We start from the raw sequence: 24,713 nt of genomic DNA, 5'->3' as shown, positions 1-24,713 counted from the left end.
TTCAGAACAGATGATAATAAGATAGGGCAAGATCTGGAGAATAAGGAGGATGTGGAAGTTTTTCCCAGTCTAGCTCTTCAATCTTTGCAGATGTGATCCTTGCTGTATGGGGCCATGCATTATCCTGGTGTAACACAACACCTTTACAGTTGATCAAAGCAGGCCTTTTTTCTTTCAGTGCAACATTCAAGCAATTTAACTGCTGACAAAAGAAGTCTAATGTAATCGTTACGTTGAGGGGCAGCAACTCAAAATGGATCACACCAACAACATTTCACCAAATGCTTAACAAGTCATTTCTAGGGTAGAGGTCCATATTGGACTATGCTTCACCACTTTACCTGCACTGAGCCATTGTCTGCAGCACTTAACATTATTATTAAGTATCCATTTTTCATCTCCAAACACTAACCTTTCCAAGAAAGGTGAGTTATATTCATTCACAAGAGTGCAGAGAAGTCCAAATGTTCACTCTTGCTCTAAGGTTGGCTTCTGTCAAATCATGGGGAACACATTTTCTAAGTTTTGACACCTTTCCAAGCTGTTGCAGATGATGGTGAACTGTTGAATGGGTTGAATTAAGTTTCTGTGCTAGTTCATTTCTTACAGCACAATCTTCATCAAGTGCAACCAGCAGAAAGTCATCATTAAACTCAACAGGGTGACCTGAATGTGGTGCATCACTTAAGCTCTAGTCACCTAAACTGAACTTCTGAAACCACCTTTGACATTTTCTTTCATTGAAAGACTCCACACAATAAACACTTTGAATGTTTTATGTAGTTTCTGCTGCACTATTCCCTTTTTTTAAACTCATAAAGCATTATGTGCCTGATGTGACCCTCAGACACATCCATCTTCATAAGGATTTATTTGATTAGTGATCTGGAAAAGTTGGGTTAGTTTCTCTTATTTGTCTGAACTTTTTTTACACACATTCTACTACATATTTTAGTCATTAAAACTTTCTCTAAAGACAGAAGTGATGACACACTTTCTGTATTAAATTTTTGGACTTTACTTATGGAATGACCTGATATAATGCATAATAATTGAAATGTGACCATATATTACAAAATACTAGTCCACTAAAACACAGCCAAGACAAGGATGACTAAAGGTTAGTTTTATATTTCTGGATACGTAGCATGAGTGCATGTGCACCGCATCAATGTAAGTTGTGTATTGTTAACTGGGCATGACGGGAAAGTCAATATAATAAAAACATATATATATATATAAATATATAGTGTTATGAGACTCAAGCTACTTAGACTGAAAATTTGTATTTTCATGTAAAAATATACATTTATTCTAGCATGAAAAAAGCAAAATTTATATTTCCTAATTTTATTTATGATGGTTACGAGGTTGGTTAAGTGAAAAAACCCACAGAGTTACAGTACAGAAAATAACACACATACAATGTATTACTGAAAACAAACATTTTAATTGTATTTAGGAGGTTTTAGAAATTATACAAATAATATTTGAGATTTTTGGGATAAAGAATTGTTTCTTTTTTTTCAATCATCACATGAAATCATATTGCACTCAGGCTAGTAATGAAACAGATTCAAACAAATCTTTAGTAAAAATATTTCATTAAGAAATCTTATTTTTTGCATACAAAATACTTGCAATCTTTACTAAAAGTCAACCAAATTTTGTGAAGATACACATTCAGTATCAAAGGTTATAATGCAGCAAATATTTAAAGTGTACAACAATTGAGTCTCGTTTCTAAGGTAAGGAGCCTAAGATTGAACATTATACTCCAAATGTAATCTGACCAATAACGTGTACAATGGCATTATAACCTTGTCACACATTTATTCAGTATTTAGGTAGATACAACATAAAATGTAATATGTTTTACAGTTGCAACAACACACTGCTTGGATGGCTTAAGAAACTGAACAACCTAGCCAGTAGCTAAAGAGTTAAAATTTCATACAAAATTATTTCCCACATTCATACTAAATTATTTTCCACATCTGATCAGTATCTTCAACTAATTTGGTTGTTCAATTAATAGCACATAATTCTTTTATCATCTCTTCTGCTTTTTAATGTCATTTTGAATTTGCCTTCGCATCCACGTATGCAGATAATGTTTCAGACATAAGACTATTTTGTTGATATATAGTTTGTTGGCTCATCTAAAGTACCCAGGTTACAACTCATTCTTAATGTATTTGATTAGGATTAAGGTACTCTAGCCTAAACCCAACCCAGTATTTAGTAGTTTATTGTGCAGTACAGTTTACAATTGATTATATGTTAGATATGTGTACCAGTACAGAATGATCATTGTGTATATAGGCTACTACAGTATGTGCTGTTGATCACAAATTGTTTTGGAATACTTTTTCGCTCACAATGGATTTGCATATTACCACTGACATTGCTTTTTGCATACAGCTACCATAGCACGAACCTCAATGAAACTTTTGCAATGACTAAAAACTAATTCTCCTAAAATAGATTGAAGCCAATCTTGAATGGTTTTCAACCAATCAGAATGCAGCAAACCAATAAAGGTATTTATGAATTTATGTTTATATGCTGATGGACCTAGGTCCTAAGATAACTTTCTGACAATCTTTGTCTAAATGTAGACCTAGAGTTTAGTGTGTTTGACTGCCTTACCAACATTTTTCTTTTTGAATTTCATAGTTCTTCTAATCATTATAACTATATATGACCCATATTCTTTTGTGTGTTTTTTTAAATTTTTTGTTTCTGTATTTTTCAGACTACAAGATGAAACATATTCAATGAAATGGTGCACAAAAGAGAAAACTAGCGAAAAAGAACCAACAAAAGGCTTTGGATTTAGTGGCCAAGACTGGAAAGCTGACTAATTTTTTCACTCAACTTACACAATGTGATCTTCCAAATCAAAATCAAATGATAATGTTGAGGTTTTACAGACTGACTCAACTGGCACAAGTCTCACAACTGATCTCACTTTGCCTATAAATTCTCCTGATATCTCTAGTGTTAATGTTGGTGCAAATTGCTCTACAAGACAGTCTAAAATTGATATACTTGCTGAAAATGAAAATCTATTGGACTATTGTAAAAGATAAAAAAACTAAAGCAAAAGATCCAGGGTTGTGGCTCGATTTATCTGCTGATGATGTGGCTTATTGGATTTCTTGTGGACCCACTGACTGTCAACACCACAATGGGCCTTTTGGCAAATCGTTCCAGACTTTCAATAGTGGCAAACCAACAAGATATTGTTCTCAAAAACGTTTCTTTAGGGTAAATACCAATGGTGAGCAACACAAGAGAGAGTGGTTATTGTATTCACCATCAAAAGGAGCAGTTTACTGCTTTGTTTGTAAACTTTTTGCCCCTAAATTTTCCTCATGTTTTGTTGAAAGAGAAGGGTTCAGTGACGGGCAAATTATTATTGTAATTGATCATCATGAAAGAAGCACTACTCACCAAGACCCTATGCTGACATACTTAACTCACATACACACAGAGGAATGTGGTTAGGAAATGTAGTAACAAACAGCACATACAATACATGGAAGCCTATCCAGATCAGACGTGGAATAAATATGAGTGATGTAAGGAAGTAAAATTGGTAAGAAGGAAGAATTATCTTCATCAGCAATTGAAGTCTTGGAAAAGAAAATCAATCTGGATAAAGAAGAATGTATGTGGAATGGTACAGAACATAGGAGACATCAATGGCAAATATATCAGACCAAAGATACCCACAGTAGGAGTTAAGTTTTAACAGATAAGTGAAGAAAACACAGGTAGACAAAGTTCAAATGGAGGTAAAGTAGGGCAGTGAAGAACCACATTAACATTCCAATCCAAATGGACCACTTGACAAGAGGGTCTACAAATCCAAATGGAGCATAACAGCATGAAGAGGAGGTAAACACAAAATGTTACCAAGAAAAGCAAAACATCCAAAGATGTGTGAGTTTGACCACCAACAATGATCATCTAGAAGAGAAATAGGAAGGGAAATGAGAATTGAAAAAGACCCCTTTAGTGGACAAGATAATGGGTGGGGAACAGGAAAGACTTCTCCAACTTAATAACTCAACTTATTTGAGCAGCATTTGAAAGGAGACAAGTGTGACAGGAAGACTTCATTTTGGAATGAGCTAACAGAAGTCAGTCACTCATGTAGTGGTTTAAGTCCAACCCCTAAGAATGTAAAAATTGGGCAAAAGCTTGGATTCACCTGACAAAAGATACACAGTGTTGAAGCAAGCTAGAAGAGCATGTGTTAATAACTACTACACAACCCTGTAATTAACAAACCAATAATGCATCTGCACCATTTAAAAATACGAATGTGTAGATAAGCATTTGAGACATATTTTGGTCATCTACAATTACAGTGTAAGAAAATATTCCATATAAAAATGGAAGAGATCCAGGAACTGATTGAGGCAGGACAGGTCAATCACAGAATGCCAGTCTCCAGTTTTCTTGGGAGCATAAAGAGCCTTGTAAAGGACAGTTGATAGACTCGACAGTTCTCTGTGATAGAACAGCCTGAACCACATTAGAGAGACGTTAACTGGTAACAATATCCCAAGATAATAGAAAGGATATGGGTATAGGAGATAATGGGGTGGGGAAAGGAGTTGGATGACAAGACCTTTAGAACCCAATGAATAATGATTAATTCCTGCCACATTTGAATAACTCTGATGTATCAAGCTTCCACTGGGCCATAACCCACAGGCTATCCACCAATACTGCTGGCAACAGTGAGAACTGAATTCATAAAAAAGATGAATGGTAAAACCCCTAGTGGGAAAAACAGGTAAAAAATAAGAGGGTGTAGGAAGTAGAACAGGAAAAGTGATTTGCAAGGGCTCAAACTGAGACAAATGAGCAACCAATGATGATATGATCAAATGTTGCATCACAGATTTCACAAGCAATTCCAAAGTTTTAGTAATATATCTAAAAATGAACCTTTTTAAAATGAAGCCATCTACAAGTCTTGAAGTTCAGTTGATGGCAAACAAATCTGTAAAAAGACAGTGCCCCTCTCCAAAGTGTCTCAACAGCAAAGAAACCACATATGACGAGATAAAGAGCTCAGAATTACAACTACACCAAGGTAGAGATAATGATAGAAAAGGTATCCAATGGAATGCCTCAGAAAGGAAACTTATTGTGGACAAGTACCAAGAAGAGACGTAAGGGTAGGATGAAGGCAGGAAAACAGGACCTGGGATAAACAGACAAGACTATCAGGGTCATCCCCACAAACTGGAAGTAGTAATTCTAACTGTTGAGAATCAAGAAGGGGGTAGTAGTCCACCTGATGGTAAACCAAGGCAAACTGATCTGTGGCTGTGGAGGGCAAGGTATGCTAGCACCAGCTTCTACCTGAGAAATAAATTGCTCAGCATGAACCTTAACATCAAAAGAAGGAGAGAAAACAAAATGCTGAGAGGAAGGAACAAGATTACAGGAAATCAGATCTAAAATAGCTGAACTAGGCTTGGCAGATTCCACAGGAGAGATAAGAAACAAAAAGATTTAGCTTACTCAGGAGGAAGTTAAGCATTATGGAGAAAAGGTTTAACTCAGATAAATAAAGACCAAAAATTTCTCAATCAAGTTCCCTCCACTCTGAAGCCTGTATAACAGTGGCAAAAACAGGTGGTATAACCTCCAAAATAATCACATTAACCTCTCTAATCATCATAAAATGATGACAATTCGAAAGTTATTCAAATAAAAAAGAATAACTAAAGGAAGTTTGCAGATAAAAAAATATGAAACTGAAAACAGCAGTAACATTTACAAACAATGTTTCCACTTTATACAATATTAATAAAAAAAAGAAACATGAACAGAGCAAGCACAATCAGAACACTTCTTGACTGTAGTACTGCTAAACAAAAAGTGATAGTACAGTAGAATCAAACAGAAAGTGCCACATGTGATTGGTTGTGTCACACTCCTATTGGTGGAGGGTTATCTCAAGTCAATTTGCATGTAAGATGCAGTGGAATCATGATAACTGTAAGTAGAAGACTAACGGCATATGAAACACTTCTGCATATAGAAGGCAGTGCTGACTGAGAATTGCTATATTTGTGAGGAAAGGTAATGCACCATATCAGAAATAGATTATGTTCAACTGTTTTCTGACCAACCATTTCCAGATGCAAATTACTGGAAGCTAATATCAATGAGATTTTTCATTTTGATTTTTCAACTTTGTGGCATATTTTATATTTTATATAATAAGTCTAAATGTGAAAAATTGAGAATTATATTAAGCTTGAAATACAGTGGTCAATAAAAAGAATCTCATATTGACTACACAGAAAAATGTTACTTGTGTGAAAATATATTTCAGTTTAGTACATTTTGGGGTTCTACAGTGAAGGAAACATGCACTAAATTGACATTGAATATTTTCTTACATTATGTAAGAGGTACACAGAGACCATCAAACAAACTACAGAAAGTATTAAGACAAAAAATTAAAAAAAATTGTATTTGAAATAAATATTTTGTTAAGAATACAAAACCATAAAGACATTAACAGATGTCCATGGTGCCTATTTTAGTTTTTGAAGATTTTAGACCTCTCTTGTACTTTTGGCAAAAATGACAAACAAGTAATGGTTCTTCAAGTTTGGAAAGGCACTACGCATTTAATGTTGTACATGTATGGAATATACAAGTATTAATCAGAAACAGTATCCTTACACAAAACCACCAATGTTCAGCTATTGCATAACAAGGGTTTTAGCATGTTGTAACTAAAATACTGTAATCTCCAATTACCATTTAATTGTTTTGTACAGTGTACTATAATACATCAGCCATCCAAGAAAGCACCGTATCCAAATGAACTCCTCACAAAACATTTGTCCCATGACCTTAGTCAAATATCATCAAAATCCAAGATTCACCAAAAAAAAAAAAAAGTGGAACATTGTTACAGCCTCCCTTTTTTTTTAATTAGGTTTCAAAAAGGTTTTCTTTCTCTGCCCCTACACACACACACACACACACACACAAGGAATAGATAAAAACTAACTTCAAATGTGCCAAGACAACGCCCTAAGGTTCCAGTTACTCCTGCTTCTTCCATAACTTCTCGAATAGCAGCAATATCAGGCTCCTCATCAGGTTCAAGGCCACCTCCTGGAACAATCCATTTTTCTGGAGCACGGCTACTTGAAACCAGCAAAACCTTGGCAAAAACCAAACAACAAAAAAAAAAAACAACTTAATACATTTTCATTAAATTTTATTTTTGTAAAAGCATTCCACAGGATATTATCATACCTCAAATTAATAAAAATTGCAGAAGTGATCAGTGCAATATACTTTCAAATGGAAAATGCATTTTCAACCAACTTTTTAAATGATCATTTAAAAAATATATGTTTATGTATCTGTTTGTATGAAAACTCACACATATACACAGCTACACAAATATACAAGCTCTTGAAGTTTAAAATTTACACAAAAGTATTTTCTTTTCCCCAACATCGTGTGCAAATACACACATTCAAATTTAGTCTGTATTACTAAACAAAATACACACAAGTAATTCAATGTTTAGTTGATCATACAGTTAGAAATAAATATACATAGAAGATGTACAGAACAACCATTGTATAATGAAACCAATAACTTATTTTGTTCTTAAAGTTTTTTTTAAATGAAAGTTCTGCTTGTTGATAAATCTATGGTTATTTTTAATTCTAGCAAGTCATTTGACACTGTCAAGTTTTATGCACAGGCTATATTCTTTACAGTAGGTGTCAGTGACTTGTTGGTGATCAATTTCAACAATAAACAGCACACAGTCTAACTGTTTTAAACGAATATATTAAAACAAGTCAAACATATATATAAAAATTCATTACACTGTTGGTTATCACAATTCCATCCAGAGCCTTAAATAATTGTTTCTTTTTTTGTCAAAGTCCACACAGCTGATTCAATTACTTCAGAACACAGCTGACAAGAATTATTCCTCCCTACTCTATTATTACAACCTGTGATAATTTCACTTTAAAAAATCACCACTATATGCTCTTCATGGTAAACTCACAACTATGCAGTCTAGATAAAACTCTCATAACTAAAATTCCAAAACATATTTACGCCCCAATAGAAGTCTAAGACATTTCATGCACTACTTAACATTATAATGCAATAACATTCAACTGAAACAATGAGAAAGACTCAGAAGATTCTGGTAACATGATGTAGTAACATAATCATCAATTCATAACTACTGAACAACACAATGTATGACTTGTAGTCAGTTATAAAAACAAACTTGCAATAAACTTTAACTTTAACACTCATGCAATATAAACTATCTAAATCATAAAACTTACATTAAATTTAAATTAAAGCAGTCATTCAAATCTAGCACAAATGACTAGTAATTAAATCCTTTCTGTTTATATTCCATTTTTATGATACCAATATCTGAAATTTGTAAGACTGTAAAGTGATTCCCTATTGAAAAGAAGATCAAAAAAATAATGTATGCCTATTAATTGAACTTGTGGTTGCTAGCAAGGTCAGGAATTATTTAGAAAAGCACTGGAAAGTTGGAATTTAATAATCAGTTCTTAGAATGGTTTTAATATGGGGTTTACTTGTCTAACTAGAGTTTTCTAATAAAACCTCTTCATTTATGGAATGAAGGCACTGATACTGCATACTCTGACTTTCATAAAACCTTTGGTAATGCAAGATTGGATTTAATTAAAATACGTATGAAAATTCTATAATGATAAAAAGCTAACATAATTGCAAGAAGAATAGTGGTAATACAAAAAAATTTCTTTCCAACTGGGAGAGTGTAACTAGTGGAATTATTTATGAGTCTTTTAGTGAGGTTTGATGCTCATAATTTCTTTAAAATTAAGAATAGTTCTTTAAAAATAATATAACTTAAATTTTTTGTAAGCACTGCATGTTTCTCTTATTTGAAAAGAACCAAGGTTTTGGTGACTAAATGGAAAATGACTTTCAATACCTTTCTCAAGTTGGCTGGTATGGTTATTAAAACTTTAAAATAAAGGACAGAACAATGTTTCAACCCAACCTACTAAGGTCATCTTCAGGTTAACAAAGAGTTGGTTAGTTGGTTGATTTAGTGTTTTATGGCACAAAGCAGTTAGTCTATCTGCGCCAACATCCGGTTAAAAGGTAAAAGTAAATGTAGTAAAATTCATAAAAGAATATTAAGGTAAAACAAAACAGCATTGAAAAACATAAATAGCATAAAACCAATGTTTTTAACTTCTACAAAGTTAAGAGAGAAACCAGAGTAAGAGAAGCTGTAAAAGACTTTCTGTAGGATAATGGTAATTATCATAACCCACAAGGAAGACTAACAGGTAAGTACAAGAACCACCGCCAGTCACCTGAATTTGGCCTTTCCAGTCCTGGTTCCAGGTTATGTGTCATTACAGCCATTAACAAAAGGTAAAGGTAAAGTTTTAAAAGACATGTAGCAAAGTTGTAATAATAACTTGCCAAGCATCCAGTAAAAAGGTTAAAGTAAATGTAGTAAAATTCATAAAAGGAAATGAAGGTAAAACAAAACAACAATTAAAAACATAAATAGCATAAAACCAATGTTTACATCCAGTTTACAATGTTAAGAGAAAAACTACAGAAAGAGAAGTTTTAAAGGGCTTTCTGTAGCACAATGGTAATTATCATAACCCACCAGGAAGACTAACAGGTAAGTAGTAACTGTCAGTAACCTGAGTTAACAAAGAGAGTTTGCAACTTGTCCTCTCAAACTCCTGATTGTTTATGTTCTGAAACATTGATAAAGATTGTTTCAAGATTTTTTTATTGTTTCTGACTAAGTAAAGTTTAAGAAAAATTATGTTTTACTTTGCACTACCGTTTTTGTTGAAGCTCCAGTGATTCCATAGCTCCTACCTGAATACTGAAAAGCTAAGTCAGTGAATCTGAGAATACCACACCATTAACATTAATGTTTTCATACTATAGGCCTAAGAAATATGAATAATCTAGAAAGAGACAAAGGGTTTATTGTAATCTTCAAAAACAACAGTTTTTCTGATGTAAGAATATAAATTATATTATTAAAAACTATAATACTGCCTTCTATTTACACTGAGTTTATGCAATTTACATTTAAAAAACCACTTCAACAAACTTAACATATGGTATCTTCTGTGCTATTTATTTGAAACTTATTTTCTACATTTAAAACTTCTTCTTCTGTTTGACTATCTATCAAGAACTGTGTTTTATTATCTGTTTTACATTCCTTGAAAGTGGTAACGTCCTTCACTTTTAATTTCCATTATATAATGACTTATATACTGAGCAATTACATTTACAAGAGCTCTACTGCCTATAGTTTCAACTTTTGTTGTTGTTACTGATAAATTTAGTACATATTGAGTTTAATGCTGTATACTATGAAAGAGCATCCATGGACAGGTCTTTGAAATTAATTAACTGGGAAAAAGAAGATCCTTGAAATAGATGGGTTACACCTGAATAGGATGGAAGTTGATATTTTTACACAAGATATATACTTGATTATAAGTTTTGATAAGAGTTAGCATACAGGATTACATAAAAAGGTGCAATGAATTAAATAGAAGACCCCACAAAAAAAATAATAGTCAACTACTCAACAGTATCTGAGAATTGTGTCTTTTTTTTTTTTTAAATTCATTGTTCAGTTATAAGAATGGTTTTAAATGTAAGATAATATCGAATATATGAATACTGATATAATTGTGAGTACAAAGCGAATGGAAACTGGGAGAAGATGTTTAGTGGAGATGAGGAGAAAGTTAGTGCTGTTGGGAATCAAACCATAGGGAAGCGGATGAAAAGTAATGCTTTAAAATAAGTGAAGATATAATCTTAAAAGATGTAAAAACGGATGACTTCAGGGTTCTCTTTGGAACATTCTTTTATAATGGGTTAATTAAAGCATGGTCATATTTAGAGAATAATGTAATAGAAATTAATTTAAAATCTAGGGTAAATATTACTCAGAAAATAGAAAATGTTGGTGGAGGGCTCTTTATACAAGAACCAAGTTGCAGCCTGTGAAAATAAAGGATATCAAGCATGAAAGTAGGTAGAAGAATTTATACAAGTTTCAGGCAATGGATAAATGAGTAGAAGGTTAATAACTGGTTCCTGCTGGTGTATTTTGCAAGACAAAAGTATTTCTCAGAAGGTTTTCATTTTAGGCATACTGATTTGAAGTCTTAAAAAAAGAGGGCTGTTTTCCTTATTTTTCAGAATTTACAGTACATACCAGAGGAATTTAGACATTTTGACAATAAACTTGGAAAAAAAAATTACTTTTGCTCTCAAGATAATTTTTTTGTTTTTAATTTCAGCCAATGTTTCACCACTATGGTTGCTTCAGAGCCAGTAGTACAGGAACAGTTTATTTTGTGATATATAACATCTCTGCCTGAATTCCTTAGGCTTCATTAAACTTCCTCAAGTTGATGATCTGTTTTCCAATCCACCTGACAATATAATAATCCATGTATTAAATAAATGCTATATGTAATGAGTTCAATCTCCCCAATTTTCCATTACAAATAATAAATTTTCAGTTCAGATTCTAACAGTTATGATACTACTATTCCTGATGAAGTTGCAATGAGGAAATCTCACTGGAATAAAAAGTTGTTTACTATTACCTGGAGTTCATGTGTCTTTTTTTCTAGCTTTAATGCCAAAGCTGCTTTTAGAAAATGATTAAGAAACCAACTAAAGAAGATGCAAAACTTGATTTACTGTTAACATCAAATGACATTATAGATAATAGGGTAGAGAATGGGAAGTATTCAGGCACATTTCTATCACTAAAATCAGAGATGGAAAGCTAATATTTGTATTTGCTTAAATTGACATTCCTACAATATACTTGCTGTAAATAACTTTAACTTTAAAATTATTTGCTTTACATAAATAAGGAATAAAGTTTATATAACTACATGTAACAAATTACTATCTAACTGAACAGATGTTGTGCCTTTCTCATTTGACAGTAAAGTTTACCAGAAGAGTCAGCCTCTCTTATCTATGAATGCAAGAAATAATCCCAAAAGCACAATCCATTCTATAAATTAGTAACCAGTAACTTTATAACAATTAAAATGTTTATAAAAAAGTCTATACTTTAACTGGGGAGAACACAAAAACTAATATTTGTTACTACGCCAAATGATTTACTAATACATGTAGCAAAAACTTGAAAGATAACCACAGATAGATGACACCAGTTGAATATGCACTTGTTATATAAAATTGTTCAAGGTTGGCTTTGGACGAGACACATCATGTTCTTATGCAAGTACAACCAATGAGATTTATTTTTAGTACCATTTCTCTGTGCACTGGTGTTTTAGAAGTTTCAAAATATTTTTAAAATTCACAATAAAAGCAGAAGTTCACATCAAGGAATTAAATTGTGTCTGCAGTCTCTAAAAAGAGTCACCACAGATTCTTCAGATGTCTCCTAAAAGTAGTTTCTCCTATTAGAGCTGGGTGATTAGTGGTATTTATTAATTAAACAATTGAGGAGTTAATTAATCACTTAACCCTTTCAGTACAGACTCGGTTCTTGGAACTGATCTCATAACCATTTTGTGCTTGTTACAGTTTTCTTGCTATAATTATTAAATTAGTGTGCATATGTTCAAGAAATTTGACAGATTATCAGTAAACATTACAAGGCTTTCATACACAAAATATCAGGTTTTTATTAAGTCTTAACTTTTGTTAAGCATCATTTTCTTTTTCACATGTTACTTATTCAACATGCAATGTAATTTTCATTACCAGGTTAAAAATACTTTTATGCATCCGAATACTTTCACATTTCATGAGAATGTTGTTTTTTTCAGTTTTCTGTTTTGTGAAATTATGTTGATGGTTTTGTGAGAAAATTCTTTGAAAAAATCATTTACGATGTTGTTTTTAGGTGTCTCTGGAGAATATAATTATTTTTTAAACACAAGCAATTAACACAGCATTACATCCACCACTATATTGGTACAGATATGTAAACAACATAATTGAGGGATTCACATCTACAGAACACACACTTAATTTTTTCAATCACATTAACTCTATACATCCCAACATTAACTTCATATGTGAACAGGAAGAAAGCAATCAAATATCATTTCTTAACCTCAAAATTACAAGAACCAATACACAATGTAAAACAGGAATCCACTGAAAAATCACCCATACTCAGCACATGAAACAAAACAAAAACTCAACATACTAAGAAACCAAATAAATACAGCCATAAAACTATGCTCACAAGATAAAATTAATGACGAATTAGACAAAATAAAACAATACTTCATCAACATCAAGTTTCCTCCACAAACCGTAGAAAACATTATACGCACACACCTAGACAAAAAGCAAAATCAACTAACAAAAGTAAATATACCCTACAATTTAGAAACATCACAAAACCATATACAGGTGCATACCATATATTCCAGACATCAGCAGAAAAATAACCAACATTTGGCAAAAACTAGCAACAAAATATGACATTCCAGTTAATATCGAATTTATTTAAAAACCAGGCACAAAACTAAGTCTATACTATGTAAAAACTACACTGACAAACACCACACCAACATTATTTATAAAATACAATGTGATAACTGCCATGACTTCTATATTGGAAAACAAGTAGAAAGAAGGTTGAAACGTTGTTCGCTCCTCTACTAGTGCTTTCTCTACTCACACCAGCCATTTTTAAATATATAATTTTCTCTACAAGTGGGCTTTCTCATCATCACAGATTAAATGTAATAACATTTATATATATTTATTATTTTTCTTACATTGACCTTTCAGCTGTGTCTGACTAAAATTACAAAAGTTACAATGATGTGGTACATTTGCACTTTATTACCATAACCAATAATATAAATCTAACCTTTAGATTTTACAAAGTGACATGTCTTTTCTGCACTTTAGTGAACTGGTATTTAGTAAAATAGTTACATTTCAATTATTATACATTATATATGTATATACATTATTACTTCTTGCAAATAAGTTTTTTAACTTATTTTTCTTAAAATATAGAACAATAAATAAAAAAGTAAAGCAAGCAATTATCTTTTCTAGTCATAACCCTTGTGCTTATTTACTGCTTCTCATAGATTGCTAAGCATTATAAATTTCATAAGTGGAGGATGTGAAACAAAAAAATTTGTTTTAGATTTTAAATATACATTTGAAATAACAAAAAAAAAATCATAAATTACTATATCAATACCATAGAATTCCACAATAATTTATTAAGCTTGGTAATTAACCTATATTTGGATTAAAAAAATATGAAATTTCAAGCAAATTAAAGACTCAAATTATCAGCTTGAAGTTTTGTATCAAAAGAATGAGAGATGTTATGAAAATGGCTAAGAAAGCCACTAGGGGAGGCACTCTGAGATTTCAATTGGTTATTTGCATGCCAAAGACAAAGGTAAGTGTATATAAAAGTGTAACTTGTCTGATTAGATGACAATTTTATTTGGTTTATATAATAAAAAAACTCATGTTTACAAGCAATGCAACTCAATAAAACCATTGTACATCTACTAAAAAGTAAAAACACCATAATTTTAAATAAAGAACCACATTAACAAAATCATTTTACTAACCCTTATATATATCTAAGTAAACAATACTTCTACCTGATTGTCAGAAAACCTTTTCCAAACATCTTACATTTCTCACACTGGCAAATGTTCAATAGTTTCCTTTTTTAACTACTCAAAACATCCTTAAACTGTATTATCTATCTTGTTTTATTTTATATCTTCACAATGAAGAAAATTTCTGTAGCTTTCAAAAATAACAAAAATATTTTCACAATGAGAGGAAGGTTTATAGAAACTATAAAAAACAGCTCTTAAAACCTATATATTTACTTTGTTAATATGCAACAGTCCATTCTTGCTCCATCCAGTCATATTTAAGCTTTCTTTACAGTTGTTTTGAAAGTTGTGATTTATTAGTAAATGATAAACTACTTGATGTAGTGCCATAGCAAGATTTCAACCAAAGCATGTATAAAAACTAAGAAATATGGTTGAAAAAATAGACCATATATTTTTAAGGGGTTATAGTTTTTTGTAGTAAAAATAAGATTATTCTATGAGATGGGTTTGTTTGTTTTGAACTTCACATAAAGTTACACAAGGGCTATCTGTGTTATTCATCCCTAATTTAGCAGTTATAAGATAAAGTGAAAGCAGCTAGTCAGCCCAACTCACTACCAATTCTTAGGCTACTCTTTTACCAATGAATAGGCAGACTGATCATTACATTATAACACTCCCACAGCTGAGAAAGCAAGCATGTTTGATGGTGGAGATTCAAACTTGTGACCCTCAGACTGTGAGTTAGTGCCCTACTTACTTTTCAGATGAGCAGAAAAATTCTAATAAGAAACAAGTAGGTTGTTTATTTTACAGGCAGAACTCTTTACAACTTGAAAGAAATGTACACATTAAAAACTTTTTCTTCATGAATATACAAAATATCAATTTCATAATGTTTATCGAGTTGAAATTGCTATGAATGTTTGTGATGAAAGTATATGAAAAGCTACAGGAAATCTTAGCCCCAGGTGCAATAATGTAGGAATAAGCTATTTTGTTCAACCTAAAATGTTGCACATGAAAATGCTTTATACATGCAAAATATTAAAAAACCTGTAAAAATCTAAAAATTTCAACAAGACGACTTTTGTTGTTTTCTACTTATTAACTTGACACTACTAGTAAGTTTAGTAATAAAACCATTTACCTATAAATCCATTTTTAATAGTTTGGATGGGTTATAATAAAATAAAATATGAAGCTTATATCTATTTCTAGTAAGTGATCAATATGGAAATAAAAACTGTTTAAAAAACAATTGTAATTTGTTATTTAAAATGAAGAAACTATAATTATACTTAGAAAAAAAGAATTATGAAGTCTACACCTAAATTAATTTCATCCAGTGGAACAATGGTAAGTCTACAGATTTGCAATGCTAAAATCCAGGTATTTTTCCCAGAGATGGACACAGCAGGTAATCTTATGTGGCTTTGTTCTAAAACAAACCTACAGAAATGTCTAACTTAATATTTTAACATTTGTAAATAGAATGACTTTCACTTTTCCTTTTTTTCCATCACATGTACAGTCACAGCACTTGCTGTTTCACTTATTTTGGATATCAACAAAACAGAAACATCTTTCTTGGAGGCAATATAACTTTCAAACAAAGAAAAATCAATTTTGTAGTATGTTACAGGTTTCCTAAGCAATACTAACTGTAAACAGTTCTTGTACTACTAATACTGATGAAATCAGGATGTCAAAAGATTAGATGAAATAAAAAAAGTTTACTATTATTATTATCTGAAGAGTAGATAACCTTTTCTCCCTAACTTTATTGCCAAAATGACTAAATCCTCCAGTATGTACCATAAGTTCTGAAAAACATTAACTTTGATGAAAATAAATATCAAATATAGAGTAATGTTTCTCAACCTTTTTGATACCAGGACCAGCTTGCTGGCTCCTACAATCTTACAGACCACTAAAATGAAAGTACAAAAAAAAAATCACAATTTACATGTTAATATTCTGTCACTTTGCATTTCTTTTCATGAAATTCTATGAACTGGAAAAGTGGTAGTGACAGACCAATGCCAGTACATAGATCTGTAGTTGAAAGACACTGGTCTAGAAAATGCATACATTGTTAGTGCCAAGGAAAAATAAAAACAAAATGATTTATTGAGGCAATGTTTAAATGATGTCCATACTGTCACATCCATTAAGAAATAACTAAACTAAGACCATAACAAGATTTCTGTTGACTTAAAAACACAAACATTTATTGAGGCAATGTTTAAATGACATTAATATTGTCATATCCATTTAGAAATAATTAAGCTGAGACCATAATAAAATTTTTTGTAAATCCCAGCTGTGTTGATTTCATAAAAACTGAAAAAAAAGCTTTGTATGGTAACTAATAGACCAAATAAAAACTGTTATCTAGTATTAATTTTTGATACCATATGGCTGTTTTATTATTTTCTGGCAAAAAAAAAATGGAGTTTGGACCCTTAGTTCTGTGCTTACTTACACAAAGTTCAAAAATAAAATTAATTTCTAACAAAAAAAAAAAAAGGATGAGTCTTTTTCTTCCCTTAAACCTTTCCACTAAATCCATGTCTACTTATAGAACACTAAATAATAGTAATTAATTTCTAAAAAAAAAAAGCAACCATTTCAACCTGCAAATTCTGTGAATACTTACACAACATTAAATAATTGTTATTAATTTCTGAAGAAAAAAAAAAGGGGGTTGGCCTCCTGGACTCCTTCACCAGATCCACATCTGTTTATACAATATTAAAGAATACAGTTACATAATTATAAGTCAGAAACAAAACACAATGTAAAAGAGCAATAAATTTATACTTTGCTGAATATTTAAGTAACAAGAGAATTGATGATCAATGCTACCTACTACTCATTTTCTCTCTAATCAGCAATACAAAACTAGTGACACTGACAGATACCTTAGCAGCTTTGAAATAACAAATACAAAATAAATAAACTAGTGGTAATGGGAATCATTACCAAACCCTAAAAATCACATTATGTAAGTTTACACTAAATGACGAACACACACACTGGTAGTATTTCAAACACTTAGATATTCAAAATAATCAAAAACCCTACTTTTAGTTGGTTGATTATATTTGACACATTAATCAATGAATCAGAATTTGGATTAATCAATTAGTTTTTAGGTACTAATCAATGTAATCATTATTCATTCAGATTCTCCATAATTTTTCCCAGGTTAGGATTAAATGACCTATAGGAGTATAACATTAAAAGTTCTTCAATCAAAAGGGACCAGCCCCTTGGCCAATAAATAAATCTAACCTCTAATTCATAGCTTCTAAATTGAATTTTTGGAAAATTTAAGCTAAAATTGTACTATTATAACAGGAAACCTGGGAGACCAAAATCATTGCAAGTGGTATTTATTTAATACAATGAGTATTAAGAGGCTTAGATCAGATACCATCAACTCAAGGAACTTTATGTGACAAAGAATTCAGCCAGAGATATTATATATCACAAAACAAGTAGTGTTTGCTGAATTACATCTTTAACACCCCAAAAAAACTTTTAGCAGTATCCTGATTCTACTTGTTAATAAAAAAATTATACAGTGCAAGTTTAGTTCACAAGACATTCTCTAAGTCTGTACTTTAATTGAGCTATTCATAATGATTTCATAGACTTTCTAGCTGATTTTATTAATTAAGTTATTAGTTGTAAATAGTTATAAGTAAAAATGAATAAATAAAACTATGAAATTAACATAAACTTATAATTAGTGCTAGCAGAGGTCTAGTTGGATTTTTATAGATTTTTGAAATTTTGCTATGGTACCACATGAGGTGATTGAGTATTTTCCAATAAAACAAAGTTTTGAAAACGGCTATAAAGAAGTTTAAATATTATTGGATAGAGCAAGAATTAGAACTAAAACATATTAATATAGTAAATACATAGGTCTATAGTTTATGTAAGCTTTCCTTTTGCTGTGAATTGTGAAAGTATTTGTGTGTTTAATTATATCTGAATGCTACAGAAACCAAAAGAACACCTTCAAGACACATCAAGACAAAAATTCAACCAAGACAGTAAAAAAGAAGCTGAAAATGTACTTAAACATTGTGCTTGGCTTGAAAAATTACTAATGGAATTAAAACTCTCCTATAGCTGTATATCTGATCATATGAAGTCACTACAAACCAAAAGCAAAATTCATCTTTAAGATCCACTGCGTAAACATATAACTATCAACGGATTGCTAGATCAACTGTTTAAACCATGTCTAAAGTATGTTTCATCACAGTTAAACAACACAAAGGATCTGTCAGAAAAAAATACACTCTTCTCTGCAAATAATATGCATTCACTTCATTTTCCTTTCCTTAGATGTAATTACTTTGTACCCATTTACACCCGTAGAAGATGGCATTGATAACATCATTAACTTTTACATCTTCACTTAATCAACATATATTCCCAACAAATATCACCTCAGAAACCATTCACACAATGCTTAATTTTGCCTTTTACAACACTTATTTTGAACCTTGAGACAAAAAAAAAAAAAAGTAGCAAATGTAACAGAGTAGCAGTCAATTTACGATATTTGTAATTATAATGGTAATTTGGAGAGAGAAGTGTGACATATCCACATGTAAAATTACAGCCAAAGTAATAATCAATATTAATGAATGGTTTATTAAGATGCAAACAATACTGAATATTCACATTTGAAATACAATTACATCATCAACACCAGAGGGTGCATTGCTAGTTGATGTCATACAATTTCTTCATGAACACCAAGGGGCACAACGCTAGATGACATAATATGATTAAGACATCATCATCAGAGAATGCATTGCTAATACTAATCTTTTTCATATTATTTAATTACATTTATAGATTTTGCTTTTATATTTTATATTTGACATCATTAACATTTACATCTTCACTTAATCAACACATATTCCCAACAAATATCACCTCAGAAACCAAAAGAAATCTTTAAACTCTTTTAATCTCTTTGGAAGTATTGGCATACAATAAACTTAATATAACTTTATTCTATAATGAATAAATGATTCAAACATTGCATATTTTACATTATCAATTAGGTTATTATTTTGCTTATATAGAACACTATGTTTTAAACAGATACTGTCAATATATGTTATATAGTTAATATAACAGTTAATATAATATAGTTAAATTACAGACTTAAAACAAATAGTTATAATGTATGGCTTAAAAAGGCAGCTGATTTTCTTATAGGCATACGGTGCTATATACTTCTACTGGACTGTATGCAGAATTCATCTTGTCTTGATCTATGTTTATTTTATAGACAATTTGCAAAAGTGGAGCCCTACAGTGGCACAGTGGTATATGACTGCAGACTTACAACACTAGAAACTGGGTTTTGATACCCATGGTGGATAGAGCACAAATAGCCCATTGCATACCTTTCTGATTAACTACAAGCAAACAAAAGTGGATGGGCTCTTCTATAGGTAGGTAATGTGTTACTAACACATTTTATGTACAGTAGCATATGATTATACTTTTCACATCTATATTTCATTTACGTGACACACTTTTGCATTTTCTGGCATTTTACATGTAAAACTTATCGCTAATTTATTATTTTTCATGTATATAATTAATGTATTGCATAACACTTTATTACTCTGAGAAGGACACTTACACCTCTAAATAATATGCAATAATTTAATTTTCATGTTTATTTTCTTCTGTTTGATTCACCAAAATTTAGATGTAAAAGACTTATGCAAATAACTACATTTAACCATTACTATTCTAGAAAATTATATCCTTAACTTTCAATAATCTTCATTTAGAACTTGTTTCTTGCTGGTTTGGAACTTTATGCATAATGGTGGATAATAAAACCCTACACAGAGATATCCTTCCATCAATATATGGAAGTAAATTCACAAACTAATAATACTGTTGCCACACATACTGAAGCATGAATTATAAAAAAAAAACTTTAAGTATTAAATAGAGGATCATGATCTCAGATCAGCTGTTCAGATTTATAGCTGATCATTCAATGTAAACTTACAAGAAAAATGAGATACAAGATTAATACTGATGTTCACTGTAAATATTAGAAGAAAGAACCTTTTTAGTCAGTGTAGACATAGCTTTCTCGTTCTGAAGATGTGATAGCCCTGAAGATAACCTATACACTTCAATTGTTTAAAACACTTATTTTCTTCTGATTAACATTTTTCATCTTCTCTACTGCTTGGACAAAACCTCACTAGAAAAACACAAAGCCTATTTAACAGTAATCCTACAGCCCAATGTAATATCTAAGGTATATCTACATATTCTATCATGTGAGTAATCAAATACAATATACTACTGTCAGTCAAACATACGAGGCATTCCCAATGTGTGTATTAAGTAATTTATTTGGACTATCACCATGTTTTTTTAATGGTGATAGTCCAAATAAACTACCTAATACAAATACGGGTACTTAGATTAAAAGCCTAAAAAGTTACTTATTCCTCCATGTGATTCACCTAATATGACAATAAAACATTTCTTCATTTAGAAACTCTACCAAACAACCATGCACTTAGAAATGGTGAGTTCACTATCCACTTTGTACTGAAATTTTAAGCAACAGATCTTTTAACCCTCAAGCTTCTAGTTTGCCACTATGTCATGTTACTATGGAGAACTTCTTGACTTTGGTAAACTCTCAGGTACACGACAAAGGGAGTATAAAATGTAATCAAGTCAGTAAAGTAGTTCCCTCCTATATTCAACCACACTCTACTCCTTAAAGATTTTAAGGATGCAAAAACAAACAAAGAAAAACAAACTTATCACCAGTCTCTACTAAAGGAAAATGTATGGGTTTCTTGAGTTAGAGGGATATCTGAACACATACGGAATAAGACTGATAACATTTCTTTACCAATTTTACTTTATTGACCATTGACTACTGATTCTAATGAAAATAAACAAAATTTGGATAGCATATGCAGACTTCTCTTTTCATTTTTAATAAATAATCTTGCAAGTTTGTTAATGAATGTTTAGCTATAAACTTATAACAACAGATCTATGATCATATTCTCTTATACTTGAAGTTTTGTTAATAGATACTGGAAACATTGAGTATGTAGGTCTAAGTAAAAAGTATACAAGAATTGTACACTAAGCCATGTATATTGTATGAAAGTCAATTTAATCTTGGCTATCCAGTATTGTATAATCCATTCATGTCTCAGTTTGTGTTATTCCTAAACATTAAAGATTATCAACATGTCAACAAAATCTCCCAGGTAGATTTGAAGAACATAACCCAAATTGTAAAATGAATGATACTGCTATTTCTTTACTTGTTTAAATTATTGCATGCTGAAAAGTTAGATGATGTACAGATCTTAGCAAATTATATTTGTAAATAGTATTAGTTTCAAACCACAAACGTGCAAGTTCTGGATTGAAAAAAAAGAGTGGTAACTCACAAAGGGAAAATGGCTTCCTTATGTACTCCCAAATCTTCAGAAGGAAAATGTCATAAATGTACATTTGGGTTTCTGTAATGTTACGTAAAGTGAAAAAATAGATGTATTCATTTTTACTGACTGTTACATTCAGTGACAAACAAAACCTGTTTTTCATTAAGTAAATTATATTTATAGAGAATACACAGCTTATTTTGGTTGTCAGGTAATATGATGAACTTAGCAAACTACAATAAATGTACATTAACTTTTTTGTTTATAAACTATATTAAAAACACTTTTATGAGATCTTTACTACTGACTGCTAAGGTTGTGAACATATATGTATATACACAAAAAACCATGCATATTAGACTTACAAGGAAAAGAAAATCCACTCAAAATGGTCCCTTTCTAATTCTTCTTACTATTGTTATTATTCTCTTGTCAGGCTACAACAAAAACAGCTTGGTATACTGCATACAAACATCATTTTGTAGAACACTAAGTATGGTACTGCAAAGATTGTAGGGGTATTGAACAGTTGACTTGTTTCTTCTATATTTTACGTAACCTAAAAAATATTATAATTCTAGTTTAAACAATGTTACTTGAAGTTAGCTTTCATAGTTAAGTATGGCGTGAAACAGGAATTATCAGCCAAAAATAGATGAACATTAGATGATTGTAATATGTAGAATATTCAATGCTTTGTACACCATACAATCAGTCCCTTCAGGTAGCCAACTTCTGTATTATATATAAAGTGAAGGAGTACAAAACAATCAATGCACATAATACTGAATTTTATTACACACATTGATAAAATACATTAATTTTCATTCAGGGGAAAAATATAACAAAAGTAATAAAAAACATTTTGTAAATGTAAAATAATATAAAGACAAAAGTGCCAAAAACAATGCAAACATAAATATAGGGATGATACAGCTAAGCACATATCACATGTTCTTTCCACACTGTAGGTTCCTCAACATTAAGTCTCAAGAGGTCAAGATTATAATATATCATAGCTAACTATATGGTACAAAGTCAACATCTGAGGTCACTCAACAAGTGAAATAAAGAAACTGACAAAACTCAGATGATATTAAAATATATATGGCCATTGAATTATAAAAATAAAACAAATGCTCAATTATTAACCTACTTCAATAAAACTGTTAAAGAAACATGTTAAGAATGAACACACAAAAACCTTGTCTTTGCAATAATAACTTTTATCTAGAACAAATCTTGAATTCCTGTCAGTTGTATGAATTCAGATTTGAATAAAAGCACTTAAACTAAATAGGGCTATACAGTATTACAATGGCTAATAACCATGAACTTGTAAGATTGACTCAACATTTACTAGCTACTTATGTAGAGATTTTTGTATGGTTGTTTTATTCATCCCTCCTTTATTTCTATAATTTCTGGCATTGACATCCTTAAATCACACAATTTTTGCAATTTTTTTACAGCCTGTTAAATAAACAAACTGATACAGGTTGAACTCTGTATGCAGTGCCATGGAAGTATAGTAATATCCACATATATACACCATCTACCTTTATAAGCCATACATGATTATTTATTTCAGTCTCATTAAGTGTGTGACTTTAACTAGCATATACTTATATCTGCTAAAACCATATTACGGTTTTACACAAGTGAAAGAACAACCTACTTGAAAATGCAAAATATGTGACAATTATAAACTAAATTATAATTACTAAAGATTAATCACAAAAGCAAAAACTATAAATCTAATGAAGAAGATCAAAGTAAAAAAGTGAATATTCAATATTATTTGGAAATTAACTAACTTTAATTAACAAAACATTAATATCTAATTATTAATTTGCATCTCATTTGCATTAATTAATTAACCTTTAATTACTAATCCATTAATTCAATGTTGATTAGCATATCATTTGCATGTGCTTATTAATTAGATATGATATCAATCTTCTGCTTCTAATGGAAAGTTTATGGTTTCCATAGCAATGTAATAGCTACTAATAATGATGTATACACTAGAAACAAAAGCCACTGACAGAAATGTGGTATAGATACATCAACGGCATACTTGATAAATGGAATCATGGAAAATAAATATTATACAGGTTTTACTATTTTCTATACAGCTCTCACCAATCAGCCTAGTTCACAATAAAACTATCCAGAGCAGAAGTAAACTTCAAATTCTCGGACATAACCCTAAAAGTCAAAGACAGACAAATATGTAGATCCATGCATAACAAAGAATGTAAGTAGCCAGGGGACAAAACAGCTGGGTTCAAAATCACTATCCTCTATGCTTAGAATAATATGTGAATCCTTCCTTTCTCTTGTATGTTACCTATGAGACCTCCAACAACACAGTGAAAGTGCCATAATTTTACCATTTGATATATCAAAGCCAAAACTGATGTTTATTTCTCTAAAATTCTGCCAAACAGCACATAGTTGTTTAAAAAACTGGTGTTCACAGTCCAGAAAACTACAATAAGTATGT

General features: G+C 30.9%; 1 protein-coding gene across 3 annotated transcripts in view; it reads right to left on the bottom strand.

Annotated features, from left to right (window-relative positions):
- Positions 1-24,713, bottom strand: part of LOC143230432 (diphosphoinositol polyphosphate phosphohydrolase 1-like) — a 59,552-nt gene that overhangs the window by 15,808 nt on the left and 19,031 nt on the right. For all 3 annotated transcript variants that reach the window (XR_013016438.1, XM_076463976.1, XM_076463975.1), the window contains exon 2: positions 7,061-7,216. Coding sequence is in view for 2 of the 3 variants with exons in the window: in XM_076463976.1 (XP_076320091.1) it covers positions 7,061-7,216 (156 nt within the window). In the remaining variant the exon portion in view is untranslated. The remainder of the gene's footprint in view (positions 1-7,060; positions 7,217-24,713) is intronic.

This window comes from Tachypleus tridentatus, chromosome 10 (assembly GCF_004210375.1).
Source record: "Tachypleus tridentatus isolate NWPU-2018 chromosome 10, ASM421037v1, whole genome shotgun sequence".
Taxonomy (NCBI): domain Eukaryota; kingdom Metazoa; phylum Arthropoda; class Merostomata; order Xiphosura; family Limulidae; genus Tachypleus; species Tachypleus tridentatus.
This window is presented reverse-complemented; position numbering and strand designations above follow the sequence as displayed.